The following is a 25,768-nucleotide window of genomic DNA, read 5'->3' as shown; positions in this document are numbered from 1 at the left end:
AGTGCTAAAATTATTGTTTTTTTTTGGATTAGAAGGGGTTGTGAAACATCAAGATGTGCAAAAATCCGAACATGCAAAATTTGATCCGGTTAGCATACTTTCCCTTAGGTATTATACCACAGCTATACAGTATAAGTATGTAACCAGGAAAGTAAAAATTACAGCTGACGCCAGTGTACTAAATAATTATTACAATTTAGTTACAGAAGAATTGGTCAGAAAACGAGCTGAACACAATGAAAGAGAAATTGGAACTCTAGAAGAAATTTCTCTGCATCAAGAAGATATAGAAAAGATTGAACATCTTCAGCACTGGTGTAAAGATTTGAAAATTCTGTTACTGCAGAGCAACTTAATATCAAAAATAGGTCAGTTTATATATAATCAATATAATACTTTCTTTAATATAATCAACATATGCTCCTTAAAAGGTTTCATGACCACGTAATCACATCACATTAATAAGTATTACAGTAATTTAGTAACAACATAACACATTATTTTAAATTAACTACTTTTCAATCTAGAGAAACAATGTATTTGACTCTAAAATTTCATATTTAACACATTACTTTCTGAGCTAAAGATGAATTTTCCTCATATGAGAAGTTGCTGACAGATAAAAATAACAACTACCTGATGCTGTTTTTTTGCTCATAACCAGTTTATGGACAATAATTCCCAACCACTTGTTTTTTTTACCATCTTCTGGTAGTCCTGAAATAGATAAATAATATTACAAAATAAAATAAACATATCACAGTACTTCACAGTTATTAATCAGGAACACTTTCATTGTGTCTATAAGGTTATATTTTTCACCTTGTGAAACATAAACTACTGATTAACAAATTTAAATTCAAGAAATTTCAGAATTATTTTTAACCATTCCAGGGTTGCCATCTTAGATACATAAATATCTGAGTGACTAATTATGGTATCAGCATTAATGTAGTATATAAATCTAATATTATTAATTTAGTATATTATAGTTTACTAGGAAAGCAATTATGTGAGGATAAATAAGTTATACTTTAAAATCAGTGCTTTGTCTGTTGTCTTTAATACACAAAGTATTGGTTTGCTTGGCATTTCTCCCGCCACCACCCCATTCAATCGCCCTAAAGCATTAGACAGAATGTCTGTGCCACAAACAGCAACTAAGCCTTGAACAGTTTAGCGGCCAGTATCCTCCTAGAGTCAGAATTAGGTAAGCTTCTAGAGCTTACCTAACAGCATGAGCAGACTAAGCGCAGTGCCATACACCACCGCCTTATGTGTCCCAACCTAGTCATATATTTGCTAAAATGGGTAGGGACACCCCGTCAACTACTAAAAATATATATGACATCCATAATAAAATTTATTTCATCTAGGCAGCAATTCGCTGCCACACCTAAGTCGCTGAATACCAGCAAGTACCTGTCCACCATTTTATAACACTTGAAGCCATAATAATTATGGTAATGCGGTAAGAGTCTTTCCCTTAAGCAAACTATGGATGCCGGTTGAAAAAAGCAACCACATCTAGGAACTCCCACACGGTCCGACAATGCGGCTCTCGCCAGATTGAGTTGCCACTTATGAGCGCCAATTTTCCCCTTGATTTCTAAGTTAGGGTGGCTCGATCTCTGCCCCATACAAGGATCTTCCCTTAGTCCTGGTGTCCCATTCCAGCTGCCATGCTTCCATCGTGAGGCTCTGCAGCCTCTTCCACAGGCAGGAGATGGGCAACTAAATGGAATTTAGATCGGGTGCATTGTGATCACTGTTCTGCTCCAGTATTGGCCAGGCTCAAAATCACATCCCAAATCCCTTGATCTCCCGGCCTCTTCGCAATCTCCACGTGGTTGCCTGAACTTTCATCACAAAATCGATTGGGAGAACCTTTCCCAATACGGTGGTAGCCTCATAGGAGGTTGTTTTAAAAACACTGGTGCATAAAAATTAAGGTTCTGCATTGGGCACTCCTTAAATTTTGAAAAACTGTTCTATTCATATCTAACCTATGCGTCCAAACGGGCACCGCGTAAGAGGTCATGCTTTCGAAGAAACCGTTGTATATCATGTACATTTGACGGTCCAACAACTCATAGTCTTTCTGAGCAATCCTCCTGAGTTTGTGCATCACTGAGATGGCGTCCACGGCTAGTTGCCTAATGTGGTTACTAAACAGCAACTTTTCATCAAACAAAACACCTAAATACTTATGAACTCTGACTCGGCTGATTACACAGCCTTTATATTTAATATGAGGGTTACAACTGTACGATAATTTGTCTGCATCCTTGAGAAACATAAACTTCATCTTAGGCACAGAAATCTTTAATTTTGAATGTCCATCCAGCCCTCTGCAGTTGACAAGGCCGCCTGCACCTGGTCTTCTAGCTGTGGTCATGAATTACCACGAACTAAAAGCCATCAGTGAAAGCCTAGGCCATGACCTCTTCTGGAAATGTCAATCCCAGAAATCCATCGAATACCAGGTTCCACATCAGGGGACCAAGGTGGAACCCTGTCCAAGAGAAAAGTGAAAGAAGGTGTTTTTTTAACAGCCGATTAGATTCACCAGCTCATTAAAGATGCTAAACTTTAAAACTTTACAAATAACAGAACTCTAGGCACGAGCTCATTCAAGAAATTCCTGGTTAATGTTAAAGATGATCAACATAACCAGATTGTAAAAATCACAATTAAAACATTACAGGAACTGAGACAAAATATGAATTTCAAGTTATATTTTTTATACTATCATTTACACTTATCCAAAAAACTTAGAAGCATTTAGTAAAAAACAGAAAACAGACAAAAAAGAGATGGAAAATAAGTAGCAGAATCACAATCTTCTAAGTATTGTTGGTGTTTGAATTGATACCCTTATCAGGATCACAAATGCAAACTTCTTAAACATCATTCATTATAAATCAGTGAAGAAACTACTTTAATTTTTTCATTCTTTCTTTTTTTGTGTTATCGATCTGTAAATTAGTTGGTTAGTATCTCTCCATACGTCTCATTGGATATTCATTATCTTGAGCTCAGCATAGGTCCATGTAAATTTGTATTTGATTGATATGTTCAATCCTAGCATTCTAGATCTAGAATTTTTCCTTCTGTAACACCTTCTAGGATGGACTTAACTAAGTTATCGTATCTTAGAATATGTCCAATCCATATAGGCGTTCCTTTCCTAATCATTTTCAACTAGCATGGATTATACTAACCGTATTCTCAATAAAATTTTAACATTTGAACCTTGTGTGAACCTAAATTCAGATGTTAGTGACTATTGGGATGAGGTCGCTTTGTGTTGAAATCTCTCAAACTAAATTATATAAGGGCGAATCAAACATTATCTACCCTTTTCATTATGCAACTTATTTACACAAAGGTAGGGATTCAACATATACATAATTTTTCTACATAATCACCTCCCTTGTCAGTGCACTACGTCCAGTGTTCCATAAGCTATATTCCTTCCAAGAAGAAGGTTTTTGATTGGTCGTGATACCATTTTTACATCACTTCCTGCACATTGACAACCTTGCAAAGCATCCTTGAGTAGCCTAAACAAATGAAAGTCAGAGTGAGTAAGCTCACTCACAAAGTCAGAGTGGGCTGTAGGAAGAGTGTTCCAGTTCCTCAGAATTCAACTTATTGATGGTTTGAACAGAGTGGCGAGGCTTGTGTGACCATGTGTTGTCATACTACAACACTTTCTTTGACAATAGACTTTACAGAAGCCAATTTCATCATGGATGATTTGATGGGCAAATGGGCACTTCTCGCATCACACTCGTACAGCCAATTATAGACTTCTCAATCCAGAAAAAACACTTTTACCAGATAAAGCACCATCCCTGTATTGTAATAAAAATCTTCAGTGAATTTCAGTCCTTTCACACCCTGCAACCCCAGAAAATGGATCATTGCTCATTGTTGCTCCTTGATGCAAACTGCTAGTGGATTGGATATGTTTACAATATAAAGTCATAAGATAAATGATGTAATTGGGGTCAAATTTCGCACACATGTTCACAGTCATACCAACTGTTAGCTTGCATGCACAGAAAGGTAATATGACAATCTTGGAGGTGTGTTATGGCGAAAATGTAGATAAGTTTTTGCTTGCCCTCATGTAAATATTTAGTTTAAGATTGGAATATAATCTATGTTTGAAGAATCATATCTCAATGTTAAGGTTTAAGCTCAATTTGTTACCAATTTTCTATTTTTTTTTTAAATATTTCTGGTAGTAATATTATAAAAAAGGTGTACTTTGCAATGACAGTATTAGGATACAGTATGGTATTGCATGCTAGAGTTACTTATGTAACTTATTTTAAGCCTTACTGGCATTAGCTTAATACCTTATGTTATTTTTGACAAAAATGGTTTGTATTTATAATTGGGAATTGAGAAAGACTGCTGCACTTTTTAAAAGCTTTTATTTAACTCACCTTAGGAATAATCAAATCTTGCAACTGCTATATCTTTTGATTTATCGTATGAAAATTAATGAAATTTGGTGCACGTATGTAACTTTGATGACAATACAGCACTATGGTAATTTGATGTGACTCACTCCCACACCCCCTCGCGCTACCCCTATGCTAAATTCATGCATTTAGTTGAAAATTATAATTTCCCATGAACTATCGTATGAAAATGATTGAAATTTGGTACGCATATGTAACTTCGATTGTAAAAATAAATATTTTTACCTTTTTTCTAGTAAAAAAAAATGCAAAAATATATTTGATTACATATAAAAAATTATTTTTTAAAAAAGCTTTTATTTAACTAATATTAATAATAACATTACTAAAAAAGGAAACAAATTAGAAAAACCCTCTAAAAAGTAAAAAATAAATTACATAAATATCTAATAAATCTATATATATATATATATATATAAATGTTAAGTTCGTTTGTGTACGCTTCAAAAACTCAAAATGTTCTACACCGATTGAGCTCTATTAATTTTAGCACGATATATAACCCGCATCAAAGATTGTTTTCATCTATTTTTAATAAATCTATCTATCTATTTTTAATTTGTACATTTTTAATTTGGAAATGTAAACAAAGGAAAACCAATCAGATCAATGCAAGATGGCAGCTGTCAAACACAACGACCAATCACAAAGAGCCCGTATGGCCGTTGCCAATGTAAACAAAATCACAACTGATTAAGTAACAAATTTCTTTGAATTATATTTAACAGCTAAAACATCTGTATTTTATTTAAAAAAACACCAAAACAAAAAGAAAAGCCACCAAGAAGGATGACTTACAGTAAATAAATTAAAACACCCTACTTTCTTATAGCCCAGATAGACTTAAGATTATACAAACAAAAAAAGTCGAAATAACCAAATACACAGAAAATAATATCCCTACATAATGACCAAAAAATCCTTTGTTAGGTTAAATATTCACTTTTGTCTGAATTTACAGAAGGCATTTACAACGAAGCATTGATAAATATTGAAGACAAGTGCTTAGCTAATGCAAACAAAGTTCTTAGTCAATTGGGAATGCCAGCACCCACCCGAGCTGCGATTGCTTCATTTGATGTGGATTTACGCCGTGAACAGAGTTACAACATTGGTGCTCTTCAGTCATATGTCCAATCAAACATTCCCAAATTAACGCGTGAACAGAAAGGCATTTATGATCGCATAATGCAAATGATAAATGACGGAGTTGAAAGACCTTCTTCTTGGATGCGCCAGGAGGAACTGGGAAAACATTCCTCATTAGATTGATTCTAGCAACGGTTCGATCAAAAAATGACATAGCCTTAGCTCTTGCTTCCTCTGGAATAGCTGCGACATTGTTACCAGATGGAAGGACTGCGCATTCAGCTCTGAAGTTGCCATTAAACATGCAAATCATCGAGACCCCCATGTGCAATATTTCCAAAGCATTCTGTATGGGAAAAGTATTACAAAAATGTAAACTCATTGTTTGGGATGAATGCGCGATGGCACATAAAAAATCGCTTAAAGCTCTTGATCGATCGTTACGAGATTTGCGTGGAAACGTTCAACAATTCGGGAATGCTTTGATATTGCTCGCAGGAGATTTTAGGCAAATATTGCCTGTAATTTCTCGATCGACACCAGCAGACGAAATAGATGATTGCCTGAAATATTCAACACTGTGGCGACACGTACGTACATTACAGTTGACTACGAATATGCGTGTCCAGTTGCAGAATGATCCATCAGCTGAGGTGTTTTCACGACAGTTACTGGACATTGGAAACGGACAGCTGCCAGTCGATGAGACGTCTAGACGAATATCATTCCTGATAATTTTTGTAATTTAGTAATATCGAAGAAGAACTGATCGAAAAAGTATTTCCTGATATTCAAATTAATCATACAAATCACGATTGGCTCAGTGAACGAGCTATCCTTGCTGCAAAGAATAAAGATGTCTACCAACTTAATAATGTTATTCAATCCAGCATTCAAAGTAAGGAAATTACATATAAGACGATAGACACCGTTGTGGAAGCAGATGAAGTAGTTAATTATCCAACGGAATTTTTAAACTCACTTGATCTGCCAGGGATGCCACCACACATATTAAAATTGAAAATAGGTGTGCCAATTATCCTGTTGCGGAATATTAATCAGCCAAAACTCTGCAACGGCACGCGACTTGCAGTTAAGAAATTGATGAATAACGTAGTGGAAGCAACGATTTTAACGGGGTCTTTCAAAGGTGAAGATGTCCTCATTCCTCGAATACCCATGATCCCGACCGATACACCATTTCAATTTAAAAGATTGCAATTCCCAATTCGATTGGCACTTGCAATCACAATCAATAAAACTCAAGTTCAATCTTTAGAATTGTGTGGTTTAGATTTAGATGCGGATTGCTTCTCACATGGACAACTGTATGTGCGCGTTCCCGAGTCGGCAAACCAGATAGCCTTTATATCTACGCAGACAGTGGAAAAACAAAAAATATTGTATTTCCACAAGTATTGCAAAATTAAACTTCTATGAAACATATGCTTTGTTTTGTTTCTCATTTCTCATCCATGCAACCACAATGTGCCACAGCGAAGCGTGCCGGGTACAGCTAGTAACCAATAAATAAAAAATAAATAAATGTAATAATTATTAAATTTTTAAATTAAAAGTAATGAAAATATTTAGTTAAATAAAAGCGTGGCGCAGTTTTTATAACAATGTTTTCGAATAAGTATTTATAGACATTTGCTGTATTTTAAAATATATTTTTTGTTTAATGAGGTTGTTTAGTATATGTATATACTTTATTTATCTGTAATAAAATAACTCAAATTTTAATTCTTTGATGGTTCAAATTTGCACCGAGATGACCTTTAAGGGTTAATAAGATAAAAATAAAAATTAAATTTAGAAATCTTGCACAAAGTTATTACATTTTGACGGTAATCTGAAAAATTATTAATTATTATCATTATTATAATTGTAATCGTAATTATGAATTCATTAAATAAAAATTCATAATTAATTAAAATTAAACTTTTAGAGGAAAGAGTGCGTTCAACTTGGCTTAGATTAAAAGCAGAATTCGAAGATGAACTTCAACTATGTGAGAACACATACAAAGAAAGCGAGTGGGTGCATTTTCCCAGATTGTTACTTGTAGCTAGTCAGTCTCAACTGGAGAGGTTCCAGCAGACCTTTCCGCCTCCTCGCGTCGTTATTGAAAATGAAAATGAAGATTAATTGTTGTAAAAATAAATGTTGTGTTGTTTTAAATAAATGATAAAAACTGCGCCATGCTTTTATTTAACTAAATATTTTCATTACTTTTAATTTTAAAATGTAATAATTATTACATTTATTTATTGGTTATTTATTAGATATTTATTTTATATAATTTATTTTTTACTTTTCAGTGCATTTTATATTTATTAATATATTATATTTTTTTGTTTAAAATTCTCAATTTGATTTAATTCTTATTTTTTACTTTTTAGAGGTTTTTTTAAATTTGTTTCCTTTTTTTATTAATGTTAATATTAATATTAGTTAAATAAAAGCTTTTTTAAAAAATATTTTTTTATATGTAATCTAATATATTTTTGTAATTTTTTTTTTTTTTTTTTTACCTTTTTCAGAGAATTATCTATACTACCTTTGAGATATTTATATATGAGTAAGATTCAAAGGTATATTTTTTAATTAGTAGGTATCTTGCTGATCTAAGAAATAATTATATTTATAGCCTTAAATATGCTTCAAAAGCACCTAGAATTTATACAGATTACCAAATGATTTCAAAAGTTTAATCAACTAAAACAAAGCTCTAAAAATGATTGAGAAATGATTTTCTAGAATGGAAAATATATTAATAATTTTTGATATTTTGCTATAAGATTTAGTTTATATTAATAGAACTAGAGCAATATGTGTCTTGATCATTATTATTATGTAGTAAATATATAGATTGTGAAAATTCTTATTTTTGTAGTAGCACATAACATTCACTGTGTCTCCATTGGCTACAGTGTATAACCAGTGCGAAGTTAGGTACACTGTACCAAATATTCACCTTGGAGTAAAATGAGTTTTTGTTTTGATTGTAATCCAAATCAACTTCCCTTAGATGATGAGTTTAAAAATTTGAAGTAATCTATCCTTACATATGTATATAATCAGAGTGTTTATAAAAACATTTCAAGGATTCAGGGGATGGCCCTCCACAATGAAATAAAGAAAATCTTTTACATCAACATATGTCCAGAAATATTTAGATTACTGACTAACCATCATTTTGTATTTTTAAATAAAGATTTATTTCTCAGGAATGGTTAATATCAAACTGAAATTTTGTATATTTTTAGGGTACCTAAAGATTTACTTATAAAAATAATGGACCTGATTTCTCAATCCATTTCAAAATGGTAGCCATGTAAACTTTTTAATTGTTAATGTCTTTGCAACCGCTGGTTTATTTAAATGTTATTTTATTACAAATAAATGTTAAGCATTTTACAACAAAGAAAATGGCATTTATTCAAATCCATTCAAAGATTTAGTACAAAATTACAGCAAGATTCAAAGTGAGTCATGCTAGATTATAAATACTAGTTTTCGTTTCCTCTTAAATAAAATTAAATAACTCAACATGATTTCAACTGGAATAATTATATTAATGTTGTTATGTAATAAATTATAATAATTTAATAATATTGAAAATATTAGAATAATATAAAATATTATTGAAATCATGAAAATAGTTTTATCTTTATCCCGATGTAAGGTACCATCCTCTGAATTCTTTAAACGTTTTTCTTAAACACCTGTATATATTGCATATAGATAGATAACTTAATAAAAATTATGTCTTTTGAGAATTTGTAAAAATCTACAATCCATTTTTGTAAAATCTGTGAACTTTTGTAAATTTATTTTATAAGTTTATTGTTGATTTCATGACAAGATAAATTGTTTTAGTTTATAGTAGTTCATAAATCTTGCGTGTGTTTTTGTGAATAGTCAAATTTACTTTTTATGCTGATTTGATAAACTAATTGTAGTTGATTTGATTTGTTTTTATTCTTGAGGAGATTATTTTTATTAGTTTAATATAACTTTATGAATTATAAATTCTATCAAGATTGTGTTTATTTGTAAATTTATGATTTATATATTTTTTTGGAAATAAATGAAATTGAAAAACATTTCAGATTTAGGTTTGAGGAAATTTTATTTTATTTATTTTATTTGAGGAAAATATAAGAAGCATTCCAGTTTTTCCAAAGTTTCCCCTGATCCTTCCACAAAAATTCTGGAATGTTTCTTTTTTGTTATCTATTGAACGGCACTTTACTATTCCTAACATGACTTATACCAAGAGTAATCACGCCATGATCATAATAAAGAATTTATATATTATACTAATATTTGAAATACTTCTTGAACAAATTGTGTAAACAATAAATTATGTTGATAATTTACAAAAGAACATGAAGATTTAATTATACTAAACAATTTATATAACAAAAATTTCATATTTGAAACTGAAGAAATGAAAACATGAACAATGTATATATAATGTAGAGTAAAGAAATATTAATGCAAAATGTGAAGTAAGAAATATTGATGAAAAATGCCAAAAATACTGTTTTGGGAAAAGGACCTAGTACCAGATTGTTTAGAACCAGCTAGCTGATCAGCACATTAACTCATTGATCACTGATCAATGTAAGTAAAAATACTTTTCCTGATAAAGATGCTAGATTTCTGCTTTTAAAACAGTAAATTAAAAAAAATTAATTAATGTAATTATTAAAATAATTGTATTTAATATATCTGCTTCATTTTATTTTTTTATATTACATTTCTTTTACAGAAAATCTCAAAAAACTGAAAAAAGTTGAATATATAAATTTAGCAGTCAATAATATTGAAAAAATAGAAAATCTAGAAGGATGTGAATCATTACAAAAATTGGACTTGACATTAAATTTTATTGGTGAATTAACTTCTGTTGAAAATCTACAAAATAATTTACAACTTGAAGATCTGTAAGTTATTAGTTGATAAATTGTAGACAAAGGTTTGATAAAAATTGTTAGCCTATGGATTAAAAAAAAAAAAACAATAAGCAAATGCAAAACCATGCATATTGCAATAGCAAGATGAGAATTTCAGAGGCAGTTACCCTGTGATACCTCATCCCTTTTTAATCCTATTCTTTCCATACCACTCACCCTTCTTACTATGGGTATTTGCGGCTAGTTGCTGCCATGACTTCATCTTTGGTGCTATACAGGCACTTTCTAGTGGCTAAACCATTGTTTTACTGGAATTCAGTGGGTTGATATCTCTACTTGAATACTGTTTAAGGACTTTATTTCTTATCTGAGATTGCACACTACCTAAATTAGTGGTTAAAATACCTGTTGGTCAAGCTTGCTACTCCACCCAAAACTAAAGATAGAATCATAAAATCAAATTAATTAAATTGTTAGTTGTTCTTTCACTACCTGCTGTTTCCATTTATTAGTGACTAACGGCCGCAGCAGTTATTAACACTCAAGAAACAAAAATATAGTAAGTTATAAAGTCTTGTTCTGAACGTTATAATATTTTATGGCCAATTTCCCCGATACTGCAATACCAACCAAATAAATCTACTATTTTTCGATTAGCGTCTACAGAGTGACCGAGAAGTCACCGTACCCCTAAAGTTAACGAAAAATATGAGTTAGGATATGTGTTTAGAATATACGGTATTTTCGTTGGGGTCGATTGGCAACAGTTTTTTTACATCATCCACTGAGTAAAATACAGTAGTGCTAAAATAACTGACAGGAGAAGTTACAGCGTCGAGGAGGGGTTAGTGACAAGTGTATGGGTTCATGAACGACAACAAACGAATCAAACAATGAAGCTAATTAGTGAATGATATTTTCGGCAACGTTTCAAAAGGGGTCACCACGAAAAGCAACAATGTTGGCTTGGGAAAAACGTGCGTTTGAATTAGGCAGTGTTAAATGTAGACCGCGAAATAAACGAAAGTTAACAGGGTTAGAAACATGTGCTGCTGTTGCAGTTTCCATTGAAAATTCCCCAATGAAATCAACTCGTAAACGGTCAGCCGAATTTAGTATACCGCGGACGTCAATGCAAGACCATATGAAAAAAGATTTGAAAGTTAGGTCATTTCGTCTGATATTCATTAATGAAATGTCAGATGCAGACATGGAACATCGCGCTGCTTCCAGCCGGGCTTTATTAGAAAAATTCCCCGCTGCAGTAAACCGTGGAAAAGTGCTTTTTACAGACGAATGTGTAATTTATCGTAGTTAGCGTGCCAGAAATGTGCTATTTTATGCGAAAGAAAATCCTTATTATGCGACAGAGTCGGAAAGAAATCCACCGCACGTCATGATATGGGCTGGAATGATAGCTCGTCATTTGCTTGGTTCTTTTTTTTGACGAGCCAATGATTGCATAAACTTACTTAGAGATATTGGCGGCACGGTTAATACCACAACTTCAAGAGAAGGATCTCATGGAACGAGTATGATTGCAGCAGGATGGAGCACCTGCACATTTTGCTCTATCAGTTTGCGCGTTTCTGAATGAAAAATGTCCAGGATGTCGAATTGGCCGCGGTACTCCAGTGTCACCAGCTCCGTTATAATGGCCACCACAAAGTCCTGATCTCACCACACCACAATTCATTATGATGAATTATCAAGACACACGTATGTGCACGTCGTTACAACACTAATGATGAATTGCGTGAAACTGTGAGGAACGCCTTCCGTAACGTAATACCAGAAATTCTGCGTCGCATGTCACAGAGGACGTGGCGACGTATAGAATTGTGCATGCAACATGAGGGCGAAGACACAGACCCACTGGACCATTTATATTAATACTGTGTATCAATTGAGTAAATAAAATAATTTATTATTATATCGCATTATTCGTTTATAACTCATTAAAAATTTTTAGTTCTAACTTTAGGGGGTACGGTGACTTCCCGGCCACTCTGTAGATTTCGTGATATAGGAAATGTAGCTGATCCTATATTAATGATCCTCTGTCAGTATTTACGTGACATTCATCAATCGCTTTTATAATTTCTAGCTTTTATAATTGACTATAAAGTCAATCGGGGAACTTTCCAATCAGACCGAGATTTTCGGTAAAAAAAAAGTTAAAGCTATGCCCGAGTATAATTCAAGTAGTGCAAAAACATCAGAGTACCGAACAGACTTCAATATACTGTGGGTAGCTCAAACGTTTCATTCGAAATGTGTGCATGTTTTGGACAATGTTTTTTTATTCAGCGGAAGAGTGGTTTCGGGACACATTAACAACCAAAACGTTAGAGAAGGTCTAAGAATCCATTTATCAAAGAAGGACATTGCATTCTCAAAAACTTGGTATTTTGTGGCGACAGAGTGATATCGGACCCATTTTTCACAGAAAAATTAACTGCAGAAATTATTATCAATTTTGTAGCATCATTTGAAATCTTAAAGCAATTTTCCACTAACTATGGCTTCCAAGGTACCCAGTTCTCTCACCACCAGATTTGTATTTGTATTTTTATTTTTTTAAAGGTACTTAACAGGAAATCCCTGTACAGATTATAAAGGATACAGAGAATATGTAATAACTGCTTTACCACAAATTAAAAGGCTCGACAATAGAGAAATATTAAGATCTGAACGAATTCAAGCACTACAAAAATTTGATATAATAAGAAAATATATATTACAAGAGCAGGATGAGTACAGAAGTAAGTACCATTAGTTATTTATATGATTTTATGTACAACGGTTGATTAAAAATACAGTAAAGAAATGAAAATATGTAGAGGTATATTTACAACCTAAGTTGCTGTCAAAACATTTTTTTATCCATAACTAGATGACAAACATAACCTCTACATTTTTATTTAATAATTAAAGAAATATTTTATTATTTTAAAGTTTTAGTTAATTGTTCTTTAATGTATGCAAGTAGACTGTCCACACTTGAAGAAAAAACAATTTTTGATAAAAAATATTTTTAGTTGATTTTATAAATATTGTATTGTAGGTTCCAATTCAAGGGTTTAAGTTGTAATGAACAAGAAATAATAGCTATTAAAATCGTTTAATTAAATACGCATTTACATAATATAACAAGTAGTAAATGTTATATAATACTGTTAAGTATCATTAAAAAGTATCATATAACATTTTTTGTACAAACATTCGTTGTATCAAAATATATCCATATATTTATAACACAGGCCTACGCCATAAAACATGCTACAGAGAAGAGCTTATCAAGCCTGGTTTGCGAATAAATGAACTTTATATTCATGTTTAAAAAGTCGATCAGTGAAGAATCTACACTGACGGTAGTGGCTTGTATTATTGTGTTAGCCAAACACGAAAGGAAGAGGAAATAATGGGTCATTCCTACTAGCAAGAAAAATATGCAGTGGAGTGATTTTACACATTAGTTAAAATGTGCTAACCGCAGTTCTTTAAGACGTGAAATTGTACGCGACGGGAAAAAAATTTGTTAAGAATGACGAGCCGAGACTTTGAATATTTAATATAATGAAGCACAAATTGTCTAAAACTAATACATCTTTCAGAAGTGCTATTCTTAAAACAGAATAAGCTGCTCTGACTATAACGTTTTTAACGTCTGGAAATTGAGCCACAGTTATTTGTTCAAAATACTGAAGTCCGCTACATCCCAGTTCGTTCAAAAAGTGTGTGAAGCCCTGATTGATCTACTGAAAAATAATATAAAAGTAAGTATTCAATTATTTCCTTGCATATATATATATATATATATATATATATATATATATATATATATATTATTATTATTATTATTATTATTAATGCTGTAATTTAATTCTATTTACTTCTATATGATGTAACTTATTTCTACAGATAAAAAACGTTTATTCTTGAGAGCGGAGGGAAGTTTATAGAATTTAATAAATACACGTTATTCAAGGTAATCATATCATTTTAATGGAAAATAACAATTTGCAAAAAACCACACATAAAGTATAAGAAATTAATAGACTATGCTGAAACCGATCAATCAAAGTTCTTATTTTTTCTCTACGACTCGAGATATTTATTTCCATTTGTCACGTTTCATATTCCTGTCTTTGTAATGAAAACAAGCGGGATCCAGAGAACGGATTTCTCTTCAAAAAATTCACTCAATTTCACAACTTCATCTTTACCCCATTCCATCCACTCAAACTTTTTCCAATTGCGTAAAAGAGAAATGGTCTGTAAGCAGATATAACGCCAACATACAGCCTACAGACTACTGTTTAAAATCACAGTTATAGCGTAATTACCCCAAGAATGTTATAACATTGCTAGAGAGTTTTTTCTTTACCGACAATAGATGAATAAAATCTTTTCTGTTGTGCAACATTGGTTTATAGCAGTGTTACATAACATCTCTTGTGGTATTAGGTTTTCTGTCAAGTGTAATATAACACTGTTACAAAGACTTATTATTCAACATTTGTTATAAATGTAAACGCGGCTTTATAACCTGTTAGAAAACGTTTATTTTTTTTTTAATATTAGCAACTCACTTTTAAACCGACATTTGGAAGAATTACCAATATTTTTTTTTAACATTGAAAAATAAAATGGGCGCATTTCGTAAAGTTGATCAAGAAATCATATTTTTTGCTGCAGGTAAGTCTTTATTTACAAATAAAATTCAATCTGTGTTCAGATAAAGCTAGGCCTAAAGTCAGTTATATATATATTTCTTGTGTTGTCTTAATAACCCAATAAACTTATTTTGTATTTATTTATTTTTTGGTTTTTTGTTTGTTTTTTTAGAAAAGAGAGAAAGACAAAAATTGGCAGCAGAAATAAAAAAGACTACTAAATCTGATAAAAACATGAAGGATAACGAATTGTATGTACTTGAAGATGAAGAAAGGTACAACAAAAATTATATTTGTTAGATAAAACCTTATGGAAAATAAGCCAGTTATAATTAAATAATTGATATAAATATATATAATAGGGCAAATATTGAGGTGTATTAATTAAAAACCTTTATTTTTTTTTTAAGAATCTAAATTATCAATCATTAAGAATCTAAGAAAACTGACTGCTTCAGTGGTTCTATCCTTATCATTACTGTCTGCTAAACTGATGGTCCTTTAACTGATTCCCAGCAAAGGCCTCAATTTTTTAGTGAGATAGAACTATCTTTCAGATCTCCATATCGGTAAAAAACTATACAGAGTAGATGCAATATGTATTTTCTGCAGCAACCTTGTCCTTTGACCCAATGATGACGTCATTGGCACTGCATAAAAGTAAAAGAATGAAACAAAACAGTTTATGGTGGAAGGTATCATTGGTGCTGTAATAAAAGTAAAAGAAAAGTTGATACATTTTATACTGCATGACTTCATGTAGTTCGGTGCAATCCAAATCCGTTAATGGTTCAGCTCAATCGATATTCAAACAATATTGAAACCTAAATCGACGACTGAAACTTTAATATTTTTACACCTTCTCGCAGTGGTAGTGTACTAACGTTAATATTATCGTCTCCGGTTTAATATTACGCGATCTCCGCAGTGGTAGTGTAATGCTTCCTCTACTCTCAGTAGCTCCTAGTTCACTATATAAGCCAGTTAGATCCGTGTCTGCAGATAACCCCTTTAACACCTCTTCTATTAACTTCCACTTGGTGACTTGAAAATGTCGGTTATATGACATGGTATCAAATCATTTCATTCCGCTCTACAATGCAGACCGCAAGATGATTTCTCCACATATATCACAACTAATCCATCTATTGGTGGAATATCTTTGAAGTGGTTAATTTTGGTAACACTCTACGCTACTTTTTCTTAGTTAGAGTCTCGTTCACTGACATAACGTTCAGTTTCTTCATTCATTTTTAGTATTTGTTTATATTCGATATGACGTTTTAATGCATTTAATGCCCTGTGAATGATAAATTTTCGTGCTAATAAGATAACAGTGGAATCTAATTTGCAAATAACTATTGGGTTCTAAATAATCCATTATATCCTTATTTATTAAGCATAGGAAAGAATCTTTCTATTTCATCATAGCATCCATTGAATAGGTTACGGAGTATCGGTTCGTAGCATGATTGTTTTAAGTCCAAGTTTTATGATTCTATATATAAATAAATTTCATTTGTCTATAAAACAATATCGTGTGACGTTTAATTGTTGTTAACAATAGCGACATCAATACTTTGAGCTGTACAAGTTTATATACATATTATTCTTTAATTCACTGTATTCACTTCTACGGTCAGCGGCGCGTATTTTACCAACGTTTAGTTTACGACCACGCAATACGCCATAGAGTTTGCAGGAATATTGCAAACTGGACTTTCAACTCAATCGGAGCAGATTTTACAGACTCGTTCTTATGCTAACAATCGACTACAAAAAATGGAACTTCCACCGAGAATTCAAAGTGTACGCCGACTATGGGCGACGCAATAAGATCTTTGAAAGTCCTTAAACATTCTGAACATCTGGCTGCCGTCAATTCTAAACTCGTCGTACGGATAATAATCGAAGTTAAGAAACACTTTGATATTATTCAGTTTACAATGATCGAACTTGGCCATATCCTTAGTGGTATCGTTTTTCCTGGCCGTGTGGAATTTTAGTATCACCCAACGTGGCTTCTTTTCTTGAAATGTTGTCAGTATGGTCCACGTATTATTATTCGTCTGCATCATGCCCTACCATTCGAACATCTCCCAGTTGTAGAAACCTATAGGTAGCTTCTTATTCGATTTAAATATATTATTTAATTCCACTGTTTCTCTGAGCTACCCTCTTGATAGATTCGGCAATTCCATCAACATTCCCAGTGACTTCCTTCCCATACAATTGGTATCGTATTTCGTCAAACATAAATGCTACTGAGTTATTCACCTAACACACTTTCGTAGCCTTTTTATCTTTTGCAACGCCTGCTGTATCTACTAACGATCCTTTTACGTGAAAAAAAACTCTCGTTCGGAAAAGTGTACACGTCAATTCGATTGATCGGTATACGGATATCTTCGCCATTCGTATAAGTAGTAGTTCCGTACGTTGAATGGCTGTCATATTCAGTAACTCATCACGAGAGAATGATTTTTCAATCGAAAGCCGTTCAACGATATTGTCTATTTAGATTTGTCGTCGGATGTTTGTCACGTATCATATTTATCTAAATCACTTATAGACATTTACCCATTTGATTTTATAACTCCTGGATCGTAAAGCGGCTATTCTACCTTCCGTTAGAAGCCAATTTCTTCTATGCATTGCAGGTTTTCGTGCAGACTTGAGGTGATCCAATATCAACATCATATATACTTTATAAGTTTGAAAAAATAAAAAAAACTTTATACATCTTTTATATCATATGTTATATGTTTTATTATGCTTGAAACAATTCATGATTGCAATCTCCTCAATTCCAGCCGCAAACTTACGGGTTCGCCATGTAGATTTAATGGACGATCATGCTCGTCAGTCAGCTGTAAATAGAATGTTCGGTGACCGGCAGGTATATTACGTTTCAAGGCATCTCTTCAATCATATCGCCGGAGTCTGCCGCTAGAGAAAAATCGTGCAGTATACGATCTTGTTTGCAATTAGCGTAACTGCCGCGTATGATATTACACTTAAGATGGATCACATTCACGGGCGCAATGTTCACTGGGTTTTCGGATGTGTGCGCTAAGTTTGGTACACAGTTTGGGGAATGTAAACGTAAACTTGTTATTTACACCTGTTCAACGTTTTGTATGCTGTTGCTCGTCGTTATGTAATGCAAACCCAGTTCCTGGTGGTAGTTGTAATTCCGGAAAGAATCGATGGGTGATTTTCGATCCGACGCCGCTGAAAGATAAAGAAATTGACATGGCTTCTTGCTGTAGGAGACTCACCTCGGTTCCCAGGATAATGTGTCCTTTAGTAGTTACGTCTCCGAAAGATGCGACCACAAAACTGAGAGCAGAGGACGTGAAGGTACGGATGTTTTCCTGAAGGAAATAGTCGCTATGCGTATTCCGCCACCGACAAACATCCCTGCAGTCTCATTGAAGATATTGGCGCCCTTTATTATTAATATCTACAACTTATATCGCCCTCCAAATATCAGTGAGGATGATTTGTCCAGTTTGTTTTCACAGATTCCTTTACCCTGCCTAATAATTGGTTTTCAATTTAAGTTGCTTTTAGTATTTTACGTAGTGGCGAGAGGCTGCTTCAAAACAAAATAACACGTTTAGAGTCGTGATGTAGTACTACTAGATTCAGAATTAACTAAATTTACGTTTTCTCCAGAGAAAACAAAATGCATTTTCTTTTCACTCTTGAGAGAACATGTTGACCCTCAACTGTTTTTACATAATGAATCAGATGAACAATGCACACAGGATAGAATTTTAGGATTGTAGTTTGACCAACAACTTACAGAGGTACGACATTTAAAAGAGCTGAAGGTAAAATGTCTAAAAATGCTAGACATGCTGACAGTTTTATCTAATACTACGTCTTGCTAGAGGTGCATTTTGCCCAAGCTCCGTGGTAAGTCTATACTGTGGATCATGGTGAGCCATCTCTTCGAAATAGATAAAACCAAATGATCTACTCCTATGTAGCTCACATTAAAGTGCAACCAAATTATGCTAGCTTTGATGTGGTGTTTTCTAACCCTCATTTTAATCAATATAAGGAACAGCCGAGATCTACCGCTCCGCTAGGCATCAGATTTCAGTGCATTTTCTTAGCTCTAAATGTTCAATTACCTCCAGTTCTTATTGTTACTCATTTTTATTACTCCCCTTGGCACCTTCTTCCATAAATTATTTTTTTATTATTTGTAGATATCATAAAAACTGCATTAATCCAGTTATTTTGGAAGAAAAATGTTATAAATAGCATGAATCCTGATGCTATAGTTTGTACAGATGGCTCTAAACACAATAATTCTGTTGGTTGTGCTTTTGTGGTTGGCAACATAACATACATATTTGGCCTTCCTTATGTCGTCAGTGTTTTTGTCACAGAGCTGTTTGCCATTAATAAGGCCAAAAACATAATTAGCCCAACATATTGACACATACTTGTCTTTTCAGATTCCATGAGTGCCTGTGACATGTACTCCAGACACCCTGCTGTCTGTGAGATTCACTCAATAATTTTTGAGAAGACACAGCATAATATAAGTGTGAGCTTCTACTGATCTCCAGCTAGGAACACTGTGACACCAAGGAGTTTAAACTAGGGGCTAACATCCAAAATATCTTAGGCAACAATGAATTGAAGTTATTAAATGTCTTACCATTTCTTAAGGCCATGCATCTGGATTAAAATATTTGATCATTACTATTATGTATTTCCAACTTTTATGCCATTTGGCATATGCCAGATTGTTGTTTTATGTTAGATTTTTAATGTTTAATTTTACCTTAAGCATATGGCGTAGACATTTTACTTCTATGCTGTGTTTTTTATATTATTGTTGTTTAATTTTTTTAATTTTGTTTTATATTTAAGTTAATTTTTAATTGTCAATTTTTAATATTGACAATTTATTAAATGCCCAGACACGTTATTATATCAATAACGTGTCTGGGCACTAATAATGACATTTAATTGTGTGCCCAGGAAAAAAATTATTATTGATTATAAAAAATTTTATTGGAAAATAATTGTGTCTAACTACTAATGATGAAAAATTTCCTGATAATTCATATCTAATAGTTTTGATTCATTCTAATGAACCTTTAATATAAAAAAACTCTGTTTCCTTGTATTTACATTTTAATTTAAAAATATTTCAATTATTTTGTTATCAAGATTTTATATCTTTCATTGTTAATTTAACTTTTTTCAAGAGTATAGTATGGTATCGTTAACCAAAGATAATTATTTAACAAGAGCAGAGAATTCTACATCAAAAGATTGTTCACTGGGTTAATTACAACTATATAGCCTCATTAACATGTACATTGCAATATGCTTCTCAAGTAGACATAGTATTGCTAATTGCTTCGATGGTAATAGTTATACCTACCCGATATCTGACCAGTGATCAATGTAATATATAGATTATTTAATAAAAGATTTATTATTTTTATTTTACATGGAAGGATAACACTTAGTCAAAGCTGGTGCAAGAAGTGTAAAATTAATAAACATTATTATATAATAATGATTGAAGTCCATATTTATACATAAAATAGAAAAATTATGAAACAGCAATGAAGTAAATATGTGAAGATAATAAATAGATTAAATTAGTACAAAAAAAAAGATGTTGATGTTAACAAGTTATTTATAAGTTAAAAATTAAATGTGAATACAGACAAATGAGGTTTATTTATTTAGTATTATTTAAAAACTTAATAACAGAGTAATATTGATTTTATGAAGGATCTTCTTTTAATTTAATTGTAAACCAGCACAAATATTTTTTTAATGGGTAGTAATTTTTGTATGTTTATTTTACTTAAAGGTAAATATAAAACTTTTAAGATTTTAGTAAGATATATTGCTGTTGCTATCAGAGTAAAAAAAATATAATATCCATTCTCAACACCAAATTTATAAATATTTTCAATTGTTTTGCAACCTAGATGTTTGGAAGACAGAAATCAATTCTACAGGATATCTGTGTAAATAAGTTGTTGCCTTAATTACTTCAGAATTACTAGTTACCATTAAGCATACTGGTGTATGTTTAAGGATGGTAACAAAGCACTCATTTACAGAACCTGAACAAAAAACCAGACAGAAATGTAAAGGTGTACATCAAAACTGAACTTTGTGATATAAAATGCTACACTGAATTTATCTTCATAATTAATTGTTGCTTCTGAGATGTCATAGTCATGCATATCTAATATAATATATTCAGTTGATATGCGCATTTTCAGTAATGCAACCTTATCATGGTCATAATTTCCAATAAATAAATATATATATATATAGAGAGAGAGAGAGAGAGAGAGAGGTAGAGATAATAATATTTATATAATAATAATATATATAGAGACTAGATAATATTTATTTTTTATAATATTTTCAGTTAATAAATATTTCCATTCATCAAAAGCTACATCAGGTAATTGGTAAGTAAGTAGATAACTAGAAATCAACTTTTATGTGAAACATATTAAAATATAAACACGTTACATGAGTACAAGTTTCAGATTTTGGTCACAAAAATCTGAGCACACACCAGAAACACGAACTGAAATTGCTAATCACATTAGAAAGTCAAAGGAGCTAAAAGAGAAAAAGGATAGTATAAAACAAAAAAGGACAATCAAGTTATTTAACAAAGATGGCAAACCTAACAATATAAATGAACCGAAAATAGAATTTAAACTCATACAAGATGATGAAAATAACTCCTTCATTTTAGAATTACATATATACAGGTACAGACTTATTTGTTTTAGTTAAATCATAGCCTAAATTTAAACAAGGCAATTTAAAATATATAATATCAGTATTTTAACAGAGATAATTTAAAGGTAGAAAATTAAAACAAGTAATAGTATTTTTTCAGTGGGTTCAAGGTTGTAAAATAAGCTTTATTTCTTCTCTTACACAGATATAAATATAACAGATTGGTGACAAAAATATGACATCTAGCAGATTATCCTGAAATTTGGCTTTACCACTCATTAAATTACATAATAATTATGCATAATACCTGATATGCATAATTTAAGTGGCTTTCATCAGATATTTAATACACACAAAGGTCATTTTAAAAAGTAGAATCATTTGCTTGTCAAGCACTTTTGAAAAATTGCTGTGCACTGGAATTATGGAAGTGTAATGACAAAACTTTCTTAATTATTACTTTGTATTTTTAATTCATTATTTTATAGAAATGGATATTACAGTAACGAATAATTTACTAAGGTGTTAAAAATGATCTTCTGCATAAGTTTCAATTTATTTTCTGAACTTTAACCAGCTGATGTATTGGAATGTCTCGTACTTATGCTGTTATTGCAATTTTTGGTTCATCAATCATGTGTGGTCTGTTGCAATACACTGCAACAGACCACACATGGTCTCTTGTGGTGTCTTTTAACACTGTTAAAAAAGCACAGTAGTGTTCACTATTAACTGTATTTTCAAAAAAGATTGTATCCACAATGCACATTCTACTAACACCAACCCAGACTCCAACTTTCACTTCGTGTAAAAATTATTTGTGTAATTCATTGATGAGTTGTTAACCACAGTTATGTAATTTGTGAATTAATACTCTCTCAGATAAAACTATGCTTCATCTGTTAAGAAAAAGGTAAAGTCTAGGATACCTACTGAATTTTGGTCAATAAAACATTTAAACCATTGTCAGTAATTTAAGCATGATCTGTAGGTTTAAGTTCTTGAACACACATTACTTTGTAGAGAAAAAGTTTCAGTTTTTTCTTACAGCTTTATGTGCAGTAACAAGTCGTAGAAAATCTTTCAAAGTGTGTAGAAATCTTTCTACAGTGCTAACTTATGTATTGGCTTTGATGGACTTTTGGCCATAGCATCTGAAATACCAAGCAGCTTATGTTTGTTTAGTTTAGGTAGTCTTCCACTTCAATCAGCATCTTCAACATAGCTTGTTGCCTGAAATTTTTTGATAAAAGTTCGAACTCCATTGCTATAAGGAACAGGAGTATTTGGAAACTTTTCATAAAACTTGTGCTTCACTAAGTCAGTATACTTGTCACCTTCCCAAAAGATGTGTTCAACAAGAAAAATGCTTTCCTCTACCAAACTATTACATTTCTGACAACTATTGATTTTGATAAACAAAACAATATGAAACAAAACGAAGCATGTTCAATCACAACTCAACAACTGACATCTTGGTTTATTTCTGAGCAACATCCAGTGAACCCACAAGGTAACCAAACACCAAAAGAATAAAATGCTCCACATAATTCTAAAGCATTCTGCACATTGACTTGTCAATAATTCTGTACTAACAACAGAAATAGACACAAATGCAATGCCCAATGAACTCACAAGGCAGAACCTAACGCCAAAAGAACAGAATGCACCATATAATTCTAAAGCTTATTGCACAGCAACTTTCCAAACTCACTGTATTAACAACAGAAATAGACACAAATGCAACTTGGTTGGGAACATGTGTTTGTGATGCTGTCAGTTAGCTTCAAGTTCTTGAATCCATTGGACTTAATTTTAAGTATCATTTCATTAACCATGTCAATTGTTAATTCCACTGATTGCAAATGCACTTATTTCTTAAATCCACCCAGCTGAAATTCATAGACAGTTAGTTGAAATGTATGAAGATATGAAGAACAAGGTAAACGTGCAGAAATATTGTTGGTTATTCAACAAAGAAAAAACAAATTTTCATGATGAAACAAGATCTCTGGACCCCATTATCATCATAGACATATTTTGGGACAGGAAAGATCTTCTAAATATATATCTACCTTCAACGCAGAAAATTATTGCAAAACCTTTAAAAAGTTACATTCCCTATATATTGATGACATCTGCTCACTAAAGGAATGCGTCTGCTCCACGACAACATATATCCTCACATTCCTCAAAACAGGTATAGAATAGTTGCAAAAGATAGGAGGTACTGGACCAATCCTGCCTACAATACAGACCTACTTGACAACCATTTTTTTTTTTAACTGGTATACATTGCAGATCAATGATGACATCCACCAAACTGTCAAGAAATAACTAACTGGTTCATAAAACAGATGTCAGAACTCTTCCATGCTGAGATTGTAAAACTTACCTGTGATCTCAAAAATGCTTGGAGGTCAGAGGAATTTTGTTGGCATATTTTCACAAATTTCTATATTACCATACTCATCTCCACTACCTCCTCCATTGTCTTCACAAGTCTTTATTAGTTGGCTCTTACCTAAAAGCTTAATCATTGTCTATCTCACTGCAGTTTTATTTTTTTATCAACTTTCAATTTAATTTGTGGCTCAGCAAATTGTTTATCTTCTTCAAATCATCCACAGTTATATTCTATGCTTTATTTCAGCCTTAACCCTTATCCTTTTCTAGGTTTAACCAAAGACACTTGAATTTATTTGCCATTTGTAACTTTTCACCCTGTACTTTTATAAATAACTCTTTCTCTCCTTTCAGTACTATATACTCTGATTTTTTCCAAAACTTCCCTTAATTCTTCCATCTACTTCTCAGTTTCATTAACTTATTTTTCACACAATACATTATCTTCTGCAAATAGCACACTTTGTGATAGTGTACTCTTCACCTCCCTCACGAATACATCTATTGTCAAGTTGGACACATATTCACTGAAGTCAGATTTTTATTACAAAATCATCCATCATACCTATGCTACTGTTGATCTAACTAAGAAATTAAACTATTCCTCTTCTACTACTGCCAAGAGAGCAACAGGAGGAATATTTTAGAACTCAATTACTTAGTTTTATAAAAATTAAATATAAGAAAAAAGCAAAAATGTGCTCATAATGCTAATTATAATAATATTCATAATGCAAATGTGCATTATACTAATAACAAATTAAAATAAAAAAATTAATTTTTGTTATTATTAAACTAATGTACTTAAAATAAAAGAAACCTTTTGTATTTTAAACTTTCAGATACTTGGACATTTCATCAGTTGATATAGATGTACAACCAACATATGTAAAAGTAATGATTAAACAAAAAGTGTTTCAACTGGTACTTGATGAAGAAATTAAAACAGATGAATGTTCAGCACAGAGATCAAAAACAACTGGACACTTGGTCATAAAAATGCCAAAGGTAAAAGTTAAAAAAATCACTGCTTTACTTCAATTATTTTTAAATAAAATACTGAGTGTAAATTTTCTTTAAAAAATTAGCTCTCTGGTGATAGAATAAACTGTTTTCGTTATTGACCTGATGCTTCTATTACTTAGGAGTGGGCAACATCATGGAAATTAAAGAGCAAGTATGTAAATCCATATTAACCAAATATTTTACCACCATACTAATATATATAAACCTTTTTACCTTTTTAAACTTAATTTATTTTTCACTTTCTCTAAGATTGATAATTTAAAAATCCTGTCAAACATATTATCAATTTTTAAGAGATGTACATTTTAAAAATATTTTTATTTAACTCAAATTGTCCGCTCTTCTGAATCAAATTTTGTAATCAATTTTTTTATCCACTTACCAT

General features: G+C 31.9%; 1 protein-coding gene across 1 annotated transcript in view; it reads left to right on the top strand.

Annotated features, from left to right (window-relative positions):
* tilB (touch insensitive larva B) overlaps positions 1–25,768 on the top strand; it is a 45,505-nt gene that overhangs the window by 8,924 nt on the left and 10,813 nt on the right. Inside the window, exons 2-7 of the mRNA XM_075369653.1 lie at positions 201–368; positions 10,372–10,546; positions 13,103–13,281; positions 15,368–15,470; positions 21,750–21,980; positions 25,200–25,422. Of these exons, the coding sequence (XP_075225768.1) occupies positions 201–368; positions 10,372–10,546; positions 13,103–13,281; positions 15,368–15,470; positions 21,750–21,980; positions 25,200–25,422 (1,079 nt within the window). The remainder of the gene's footprint in view (positions 1–200; positions 369–10,371; positions 10,547–13,102; positions 13,282–15,367; positions 15,471–21,749; positions 21,981–25,199; positions 25,423–25,768) is intronic.

This window comes from Lycorma delicatula, chromosome 6 (genome assembly GCF_047948215.1).
Source record: "Lycorma delicatula isolate Av1 chromosome 6, ASM4794821v1, whole genome shotgun sequence".
Classification (NCBI taxonomy): domain Eukaryota; kingdom Metazoa; phylum Arthropoda; class Insecta; order Hemiptera; family Fulgoridae; genus Lycorma; species Lycorma delicatula.
This window is presented reverse-complemented; position numbering and strand designations above follow the sequence as displayed.